At 39.5% G+C, this 11283-nt stretch overlaps 1 protein-coding gene across 1 annotated transcript; it reads right to left on the bottom strand.

The window, feature by feature from the left end:
* LOC138012647 (cyclic pyranopterin monophosphate synthase-like) lies at nucleotides 1-1820 on the bottom strand. The gene is made up of 2 exons (XM_068859474.1): nucleotides 1646-1820; nucleotides 1-1317 (listed from the first exon to the last, which is right to left on the bottom strand). Exons 1-2 carry the CDS (start codon nucleotides 1677-1679, stop codon nucleotides 521-523), a joined length of 831 nt encoding a protein of 276 aa, XP_068715575.1. The 5' UTR covers nucleotides 1680-1820; the 3' UTR covers nucleotides 1-520.
* Nucleotides 1821-11283: the final 9463 nt, after the last annotated feature.

The raw sequence follows: 11283 nt of genomic DNA, 5'->3' as shown, positions 1-11283 counted from the left end.
GCAAAATACAGGATCTTTAATTTGTCTGTAAATTGTCGGTCAATTTCCATAAGCAATCTTAATTTTTTACATGTATGATGAGATATGAGATATGATTTTTTTTTTTGTAGTATTACAGTTTCATGATCTTTAATTTTCACATGCATAATAGCATGTCCATTATACCTGCTATTTTTTTAATCACGGGGCAGTGCTAATTGACACTTGTCGCAGCACGCATAGCTAGAGCCCGACTTAGATCTTAGTTCAACTAGTTAAGCTGAGAAGTGATGTGCCGACTGATTGTTGTTATTGTGGTTCATGAAGGTATGTTGTACTGTAGGATAGAGTGTCTGCCAGCAAATTCAATTCATCCATTTTGCACCCATCATGAGCCTTTGGGAGAAGACCTGTGTATGATCTGCAGTTTGCACCAATGCATCAACAAGCAGGCTCTCTATTTTCCAGCACTATGCACAAGGGAGATAGGACGGCGAAGGGCAGTCACCATGTGACCTCTGAAAAAAAATGTGCTTGCTGGCTAAGGGTGAATATAGTCTCCACTGTCCCCACCAGATTTTTGCACAAGCTTGATATCAGAGATCACAATGTCACGTGAGACAGCTTTGCACATGTCATAAACAGTCAAAGCAGCTACACTGACAGCTGTCAGGCATTCCATCTCCACACCTGTCCTTCCAACAGAATTTACGACACCTGTTATGTGCACAGAACACTTCTCATCATCTAATTCCAAGTTAACCTTGGAATGAGTTATTTGAATATTGTGGCATAATGGAATCAAGCTTGGCGTTAATTTACAAGCCATGATGCCAGCCAACTGGGCAACTGTCAAAACATCCCCTTTGGCAATTTTGTTTTCTTTTACCAGCTCAAATGCTTTTGGGCCGAGATACACCACAGCAGTTGCCATGGCAACCCTAACAGTATCTCTCTTTGTGCTAACATCCACCATTCGAGCATGGCCTTCTGCATCAACATGACTCAGCTGTGAAACAGGCTTTGTGGATGCAGAAGGGGTGTATTTTTTCCCCTGTGTGTAGTTTTTATCTTCTGGTAGATATCCGCAGCTTAAACTTCTGCTACAAAAGCCACTATGAAATGGTTTTATCGTAGGAATAGAATCCTCTGATGACTTAGTTAGGGTAGGTTGGCAAGGCATCAAACTTTCATTCGTTTTTGGCATGAACAAGTGAAGTTGCATGAATGAGCCAGTGTAAGCCAGTCTTCTCGATTCAAGAAACAATGCTCCTCTTGAAGGATGAGTCATCCACAGCCAATTCCTTGATGGTTGCCAGTTTGCAGTTTTTAATACCTCTGAAACACAAATAATGATCATAGAGGCTCATCATAAAATAATCAGATCTACATGTAGATAGGGATCTCCATCTTGTATCAACATAGCAAACAGGATTTGGTACTGAAGACACAAGGGCAAAAAGGGATGCACTTTCCACCTGGTTTAAACTTTAAAGTTCTTTTTCTACTGAACAAAAATCATGGTTCGTTTCAGTGAAGGGCATTTGTTCACTAAGAGTTCAAGTCAAGAGGAGTGCTGTCCAAGTGAAAGCTAAATCTTGTTTGGCTGCTGTACAGGTAAACGCTAAATTGAATGTGAGATAAAAACGAATAACTGTAGACCCACCTTTGAAAGATCTGCAAAAGCGAGACCTGGTCATATTTGATCTTTAAAAGAATATACTCTGCAGTAGTCTCTGCAGTAGTCTCTGCAGTATATTCAATGGCCAGTTTAATAGTGAAGCGATGAATATATTTTCGATCGATTTCACTTGACCGAGAATTGAAATAGAATGTCGATACATTGTGTAACCATACACTTAGTCGGAACATGGTGTAAACCGCTGGAACATGGTATCGCAGCACCAAAAAATAACAGAAACAGCGCTGACAGATCGCGCTGACAAATATCAGATATGAACGTATCATTTGAAATTATCTTTTACTTGACGTTTCGTATGCAGCAGCGAAAAGTTGAGTCTTTATTAGTTCTTGTCAGCTCTATTGTTACTTAATAGTTAACAAGTTAGTGATCCTGTATATTTAAACTCCAAATTTGTATTAATCGTCACTTCTGAAGATGTATGCAGAAGCAAACGAAATATCAAGTAAAAGATAATTTCAAATGATGAGTTTATATCTGATGTATGTCACCGCTGTTTGTGTGTTATTTCTGGCATGATAACACTGAGATGGCCAAAGAAAAAGAATATTTTGCTTCGAGTCGATGATGATAATGATGATGTCATCAAACAATAAGAGTTCAATGAAAAAGCAAGAATGGCATCATTTGACTGAATTAACTCATTTAGCCCATTCAAATACTTTTGTTTTTGGCCATTTTTTAACTTGATCAACAACATCAACACAGGGAAGAAAAACATATTCGGACAATCATAGAGGCGAATGAAAGGGTTTGTTTATAAAGAAACTGTGATGCTGCGGGTATTCCCGTTTAAACCAACCAACGATGTGATATGAGTTGATTTCATTAGATTTGATTTCAACTGGTTCGACTACTGGTAAGTGCACAGTACAGTTCTTCCCCTGGGGGGTGGGGTTGGGGGTGGGGGAAGGGTTCTTCCTATTAATGACCTAATAAATAAATAAATGGGGATGTGCCGCTGGATGGGGTCGCATTTTCACGACTGGATTGACTATAATGGGGTTGCATTTTCAACAGAGTGCTCAACAGAGTTACTGGAAGGGGGTCGCAATTTGTCAGGATTTAGTGACTAAGGGGATGCCAAGATTCGCGGTAAATCATGTTACCCAAAAGTGACTAAGATGGGATCTATACTATGAATTGCAATTGGCCATTCTGTTTGAAACCGAACGAGAAGTGAATTTTGATAAACAAAGTTGAAGATATTGGTGAGGAAAAGACTAAAAGTGAATTCACTGAAGACATTGTCTGAGTTCCTAAATTTGGTATTAAAAGAAGAGAAATCACAATCCGGATAAACGGATCACTTCTATTATCTGGGCTTAGTCCCCTATAAAAAAATATTTAAAAAACAATTTCCAAAAATCGGGGTACCAAATAGGTAAATTTATATAAAAATGTCAATAAATATGTTTAGACACTTAAGTTTCCTTAAAAATGCCATCTTTAAGATTCTTAAGATTGCAACTCTTTGTCTAGAGCCGTGAGAAATAATAAGACATACCAGTTGGTTTTTTATATGAGAGTTGTTACTTGGGAAAATAATTTAGCTTGTAATCCATATGATATTTGAATTATTTTGAAAAAAGTCTTAAAATGAATGAGAGATTTTTCTTTTAATGATAATAATGTGAGAGATGAAATAAAAGGAATGGAAAATTAAAAATCTGTGTCATCTCTAGGCTCGCCGCTGCTCTCTCGAGTCCGTTCTTCCTTCCTCTCCCATCGGGCTCGTTTCCCGTATCGCCGGGCTGCGTCATTTCTTATTACTCGGGCTTTCCAGGCGAAACGCACGAGATTAAATTTAATTTCGGTTTCGTTTTTTACGTTTAGTCACAAATCGCACTCAAGCATGTAAAGCTCATGCGCGAAGTTAACCATATGGTTGTGAGCCATGGTTGTGCAATGGCTGATCTACATCTACATCTACATGTTCCCGCACTCGGTCCTTAGGGACCGTGCAATAATAACCTGGAGGGGCAGGCTGGGAAATGGGTGAAATATGCCCCATAGTTAAGTCACACTCCCCCTCTCATTAAGCAAAAATTAATTTCAACCTCCCCCCCCCTCCCCCCTCAAATAATGATAATATTAAGGCTAATACCCCCCCCCCCTCCCCACTCATACCCAGTTTACTTGTTGGATTTCTTCCTCCGGTACAAACATCGCTTCAAATGACTCTGCGAAAAGTCATGACAATCACTGGATTCTGAGCTTTCGTCGTCTTCGCATGAATTGGGAGATTCCTCTTGTTCTACAGCATCTCTGGCACTAACTCGATCAATCAACTCAGCCTTGCTTCCACTTATCTTAAGACCTTTTTGCTTTAGATGCATTTTCAGCTGCTTGTTGGTAAGCGCTTTTACATCTTTTTCAATTGTCCAAGAAATAAGCGGAAGAGTGTTCCTTTCTCTTAATTACTCTTTTTTTTTTTTGGCTTTTGCATCCAGGAACTCAAGGTGCTGTACCGGTAAGTTTTACATGCAGTCTCGTCCACGTTGTACTGGCAATATACTCCTTGCAAAGACCTTTCTTCAGAAGAGAGCAATTTTCCCTCTTTGAACAATTTGGTCTCCAGTAGACGTTGCCGTAGTGAATGGTAAATGATACTTTCCAGGCGAAGTAGCATCTAGGGTTGGAACTGGAGAACGTTGGGCACGAACACATCTTGTCCAACCTTCATTAAGGCATCCATCGCACGTTGGAGTGCTGGAAAACTTAAGGTACTCAAGGAAGTACTGCCCCTGACGAACTTGGTCTTATTTTAATTTCTGAGGCTTTTCAAACAAGGCATTCCCACACATGGATATTTTTGTCTGCAAGGAAGATTTGCTTCTTTTGATTAGATATTTAGCCAAGAAGAATAAAATCTGCTTCTCATGAGGGTAGCTGCTAACGGTGATGAGAAATTCATGCTTTCCGGAGCCGGGTTCGTCGTTGATTCGGGAGGAAATTTCTCCAGCCTTTGCCCACGTATTCCGCACCTTCCACCGAACACAATGTTGGTCTATTTCTTTCAACGTCATATTATCAATCTCCTCAGTTGTTAGTCCATGAAAGGGGTCTTTTGGTGGCTCGATAGGCTTACGAGACGTCAGTGCTTCCCCGATGGCTGCATAAGTTCTCTCTGCTTCGTTCTGCGCAGAGTCCTGAGGTGCCCTGTGCAGGCAAATACGGTGATCAGACTCCAGTAACAGACATACTAAGACAAATAGGTCATTCACCTCGGCGTTATGGACGCCCGCTCCTGGTCCTTTATCGGTAAGTTCCATTATGTTAGGATATGGCCGAGGTCAATCTGGAAACTTCTTTATCTCATCAAAAAGGCTTTGGCAATGTTTCGAAATGTCACCGACATCTTGTGGAATATTACATGACCTCAGCTTCTCGAGAAGATGTTCCAAAGACTGGAGTATCGACATCATTTCATGTGCTAACATTGGCATCTTTTTTCAGTTTCCTTGAATAACATTATAGTACTAGTGCTACTTTTGCATTGAACTTTTAACTAAAGTTTCCTGTTTTATTAAATCCTAGTGCAAATAAAGTAGCACTAACATTTATGACAGAGGCATTCCTTTCCTACTGCATGACAGATAGGAAAACAATTCACAGATCAGAACACCTTAGAGTTGATAAATTTGTCAGTTTTATTCCAATGTTATTATTTATATTTGAACTCAATATACTAACTCTTCCACTGCTTTTCCAGTTTGCAAAAGAAATGAAAACTAAATCCCCCCCTGTATGTATTAAATTTTATAGCCAACCCCCCCTCTCTCTTGCTGTCATTTTCTCCTAGAAAATAGCGCTTCACATCACCCTCTCATAGTTAATTCTGATAAACTCAGTTTTAAATGCGTTAAGAGTAAGCTTGTCAGCAGTTAGCCATTTCTCAACTCTAGCAAGATCCTCATTTAAAACAGTCTTTATTTTTTTTGATGTTATTACTAGCAAAGGTTATGTGACTGTGTGTCATCAGCATACATTCGAGGTTCAGACTGTTTGATAGACAGTATAGGTAAGTCGTTGATATATATTATAAAAAGGAGTGGACCCAGAATTATACCTTGAGGTATAACAAGTAAGGAAAATGGTCCCCAGAGGGAGAACCATTTGCAAAAAAAGATCGTTGTTTGCGGCAGCCCAAATATGATCTAAACCAGTCTGGACAATTTAAGAAACTCAGTCTCTCATCTAACTGAGACACCTGAAAAGTTCAGGTGGCTTCAGCGGGAATCAACCCCATGACCTCTGAAATGCCGTTGCAATGCTCTACCAATAAGCTATGAATTAAAGCCACTCAGTTCAGTGGGCGCAGGTCAAGTTGTTGGGCTCATGTGTTTCCTCGATGAATCAAGGGCATCCAACGAGCAAATTAATTAAGCTAAAAGCCTTTGAGAGACGTTTCTAGGTTCCTTGTAATGGATTATGACTGTCTAAAGAGATTTTTTGATCACCTAGAAGAATTTGATCTGTTTGGATATCTTAGCTGAAAATTGAAGTGTCCGAAAATATTAGGGAATGATATCGTCATTTCAGAAATTGCTAGCTGAACGTTACCTTCTAAAAGCTTCCAACCGAACCATTTACTTATCCTGCTAGGTGACCTTTTTAAGTGCCAAAAATACCCATTCCGAAAACTTAAGGGACTGCTTTTTCCTAGTTGCAAATCTCTGAGGTGATGAGTTTTAGTAAAGAAATCTGTAGCTGTCTAGCAATGTAGAACCGAAATCAAGTTGGAACAGTTTGACTCTCCAGAACAGATATTTCACCGAAGATTATCGCTGGGTGCCGCTGATGAATAAAATGAGTGGCTTCATAGGATTAGTTGGTAGAAACGAACGAGAATTGAAAGGCTGATCAAACAGTGAATTCAGTTGGTAGAGCACAGTCTCGACCTCAGAGCTCTTCTCTTGACCGAGGGAGAGAAGAGCTCTGGGGAACCCTGAAACAAAGTGTCTTCTCATTGGTTTTCATGAAGAACAATCAAAAGCGTCTCTAATTGGTGCATTCATGTTAGCACGAGGGGTGAGCAGGCGCCGTAAGGCTCAAATAGCCAATTTTTGGCTGTAAGAACCCTACGGCGCATGTTCTCCTACATAGAGTTTCCCAGATGCTTGGGTCGACCCCAGGCTCTGGTGACGAGAATGGGTAGAGCATTGCATCGGCATCACAGAGGTCATGGATTGGAATCCCGGTGAAGCCATCTGAAATTTTAAAGTGGATAGAAGAGACAATTCTCTAAGTTGTCCAATTAAGTGCGAGGATAACTTCTCCCGTTCACGCTACCTTCATAAAAAGTAAAAAAAAAAAAAAAAAAAATGCAAACCTGATAGGAAATGGTTTGAACCATTTTGTCGTCATTTGACTCTGAACCAAACGTGATAAAAAACCTATTTGTTATAACCACCTTTACTTTACATGCTGGCGCGTGATTTAAAAGTAACTGAAAGGTAGGTTTGTGATTACTTTAGCCCCGCAAAAGGTCTCGTCGCCATTCTTAGAGTCATGTTACCAATACATATAGTAGATCCATTTTACTATGGTTGTGACCTGAACGGATACTCCAAAAAAAGGCGAGACACTTGTTTTGTGTATATAAAATATCAAACGAACTTACAAAAGTTTTCTTAAGTTTAAAGGGGCAGTGTCACGCTATTTTAGTCAAACTTCAAAACACTCAAAGACGTCTTTGCATCAATGAAGACCAAAACATAATACTGTAGTTTTGTTTCCAGTAACCACTGAAGCGCGCTGAAGCTATTCTTTGTTGTTTGCGGTCAAGGATAGGGAGGATGGAAATGGATTGAAACTTGAAAAAACTGGTCAATTTTTTCAAGTTAGGAGACGATATCTTCAGAAAGTCGCCAAACATTAAATACGAGCAGCTCTTTGTGCTATATTTACATTTCATATCTTCTCAATGGGTTGTCTGAGTGGAATATTGTACGTGTGAGCTTAAGTACTAACTTACATTTATTTTTTTTACCCAGTTTTTACCTAAAAACAGGAAATTTAGCATGAAATGCAGTACAGTGCCCCTTTAAATATGGTGTCACCAGAACAATTTATGAAAGCTAATCATTTCGAATCAGTGCTTAGACCTTATCATTAGAGATCAGAGCCCATGGTTTCGTACTGTAACGCGTAGTACATGTAATTGGATATGAAACCATGGGCAGCCCAAGCTCGCGTCACCGTGACAGACAGCCGTTGAGAATTTAAACGCGTGTTAAACGATAAAAATTGTAGCTACGATTATTTCATTAAATTGCTTGGAATGGGTTAGTGTTTTTAGTGTTTAAGAAGAAAACATTGCGAGTTCAATTGTGTTTGTTCTGATTAGTTAACGACGCGTTTAAGCACTTTTGTCATATCATTAAAATTAATTGTGTGTAACAAATGCTTCTGAAGCTAAAGTTAATTGTGCGTAGCGAATGGTGCTGCAAGGCACAAAGCTTTTTGGAGTGAAGTGTGTTTGCCATTTCTAGTGGAGTGAAGTTATCTTTATATCTATTAGTGAGTGATGGATGATTCAGGAAAGACTTGATCTTGTGTTAAAGTTATTAAACAGTGTGTTGGGAGACGGACGTGACCAATTCAACAAAGGGGCCACACTGTTGCCAGGCAAAATGCACGTACTGGAAAACACAATTAAGTTTACTCACAAAGGCTAAGTTTCTTAACAAAGGCGTTCCAACGTCTCTCACGAAAACTTTCGTGCCCTTACTTATCTTGTAAACAATTTAATTCATACCTGGACACACTAGGATATATTTCTTATTTGGAATTAATCCATCTGGGTTGATTAATTAGAGAAACTAAAAGAACTGTGTTGACAAGTGCTTCTGGTACGTTTTGTCGTGCAACTGCTGTGCTCTTAATATTTAGTGTATGTTAATAAATAAAGGCTGTAACTCTAAACTTAAGTCGAATGTTCTTGTACTGTTGGGAAACAATCCTGTAGTACCATTATTATAAAGTAAAGTACGATCGTCCGGGTGAGTGTAGTCCTGAGAAGGACTGTTTGAGATGACATTGACTGACGTTTCGACAACCTGAGCGGAAGTCATCTTCAGAGTCAAGTGATATGACTCCTGGGTTCAAACCATTTACAGTACCATTATTATTGTTCTAGGAACTCCGATACCGTACTAATCCGTTAATCTCGCGTTGACGTTATTAGTTTAGGGTTTGACTTGGCTAGGTACATTAATTAGTTTTTGCTAATCTCTTGCTTATTTTGGTTGGTTTAGTCTTTGTTGCTTTAAGTTTATTAATTGAGAAATCACGTTCCGTCCAGAAGGTTTAGGCTAGTAATCCACCCGATAAGGTACAGTCATTTCATTTACAACACTCACCCCATCCTCACAGCGGCTAATTTGACCTCGGACCCAGGCTCCGTGTCCTCAACGGTTATCACCAGCTGCTAAATTCATCAGCTATCATGGAATCGAAGCAGAAAATGCTCATTTCCAGCCAAGTGCGTGAGGATTTTTGACAACGAAACATTCACGGAGGTTCGCAAATGATGTGGCTTTAGCTTTGCGTGATAAAATCGCGGCTGGGATGGATTTTCGAGTCGCAAACCACCTCTGAGCTGACAACGGTCGAAATCTTAGTGTGCAGCCTTGACTTCGTCTTAGAACATTGAAAACATTGAAAACACAGAATTCCCGAAACGGTGTAATAAGCTCCAAAAGGCACAAGAATACACCAGAGGTGAATAATTTTTATTCATTTTGTTGAATGAACGTTAAATTGAGCGTTTTTTAGGCTTTATAATCGACGGTATTTTATTTACCATACAAAGTCTTATAACGCGTTTAAATTCTCAACGGCTGTCTGCAGTGACGCGAGCTTGGGCTGCCTATGATGAAACTTGCGCCAAAATCTTTAAGAATAGCCTTTCTCGAACTCATTCACAATTCACAAGCCAAAAACAAAAGAAATCACTACCGTGAAGGAAGTTTGGATATGTGGTCTTAATTAGCACAAAATTTCGCCAACAAATCTCTCTTAAGGACGTTCGCGCGAAATTTTTTCAACATTGATTTTCTTCTGAAACTTTCACCACTGTAAGATGATGAGTTAGTTATGTCAGAAATGTAAAAAAAATGGGGGGTCACCGACTTCGTTTTGGAGAGAACATGTCCGGAAAAACACCCAAAATCTGACAAAATCGGGCTTCGTTATCGAATAAGGCCAGTGTCTGTAAACCCAAATATATTGCAATTAAATCTTTGAAGTGAAATCTTCTCTGCCAAATATTGTTTAAGTGAACTAATTAAGTGAATTTAGTTAACTGGTGAGGTTCCCTTAAAGATCAAGTTCGCATTTAGCGACCACAGTTTCACGCGCCTTGCAGCCGCAAGATGGCAGGATTTGATGTCCCGTGAGCAGAAATCTTGAAATTTTTTGACCTTCCCACATTGATTTTTTGTTCATTTTTGGACAACGTGGAGATAATTGTAAATAAAATCCGTTTCTGGAAAGAAAAATAGGGGTCACCGAACGTCCAAGACCGTTAAATCCAGGCAAAGCTATAGCAATGGCCTTTTGCCCTATCAGTTCTCATTTTATTACTTAGCGCGCGCGCTCGTGTATGACGTGGCGTGTGCATTTGCGTGCGCAGTAAGGATGCGCAGAAACAATTGGCGCGAACGTCCTTAAAATACTGATTCCTTTGAGAAGCAATATAAAACACTCGAAAGAGTGTTTCATCGGATATCCAAACACCTCGAGACCGGTTAAAAACTCGCTTCTCGGTGGATATCCGATGAAAGACGCCTTCCCGTGTTTGATATATTACAACAAAATCAACAGTAAAAATAAACAAAGGTCATCTTTATTTCGTTCAGAAACAAAATGTGAAAAATGTACATTACACTTTATCTAATTACAATGTTGATTGTTAATTACATTGGAAACGAATTTTCATGAATGCACGTCAAGGTCATTAACTAATTAAAAGTGCCTTCTATTGAGTCAGATATTCTGCTAGCCCAAGAGAGTATGGATATAAGAGGGAAAATCCTAGTGTCCCACGATAATTATTTGAAATCTATTTTTAGATTGCGCCCATGCTGCGAAGATCATTTTTAGTGCGAAGTCCGAAGGACGGAGAACTATTAGCTTAGAATGGGGCATGATGCGTTAAGTAAGCAACATAAGATTTCCTGTTTAAAATAAGGGTCGGACACAATGGGATGCCTTACTTGACGCAAAAGAGATTGAAAATTCTTCAAATTCTTTGTTAGACCAAGCATAGTGGTGGGTAAGTATCTTGAAATATTTCATCTAGGGGTAGGTGTGTCTGCTGGTCTTTGAGAACAAAATGGGAAATGTCGCTGCCCTACTCCCCTAAGGATAATCCGTGGTCGACGGCGACAGAGGGGTAAGTCGCGTGTCTCGTTCAGTTCGTTCTTAGCAGATCAGTCCGCCATTTTGATGTCGCTTTGCTTTGGAAGTTCACATTTTGCGAACAGACGTACGGGATGCACAACAATTTTGTGAAAGGTAAAGAATTTTCGCTAGGTATGAAAGGGAAGTTTGGTCTATTTTGTTGCTTCTATTTTAACTGGAGGGAATCTATC

The sequence above is a fragment of the Montipora foliosa genome, chromosome 8 (genome assembly GCF_036669935.1).
Source record: "Montipora foliosa isolate CH-2021 chromosome 8, ASM3666993v2, whole genome shotgun sequence".
Classification (NCBI taxonomy): domain Eukaryota; kingdom Metazoa; phylum Cnidaria; class Anthozoa; order Scleractinia; family Acroporidae; genus Montipora; species Montipora foliosa.
This window is presented reverse-complemented; position numbering and strand designations above follow the sequence as displayed.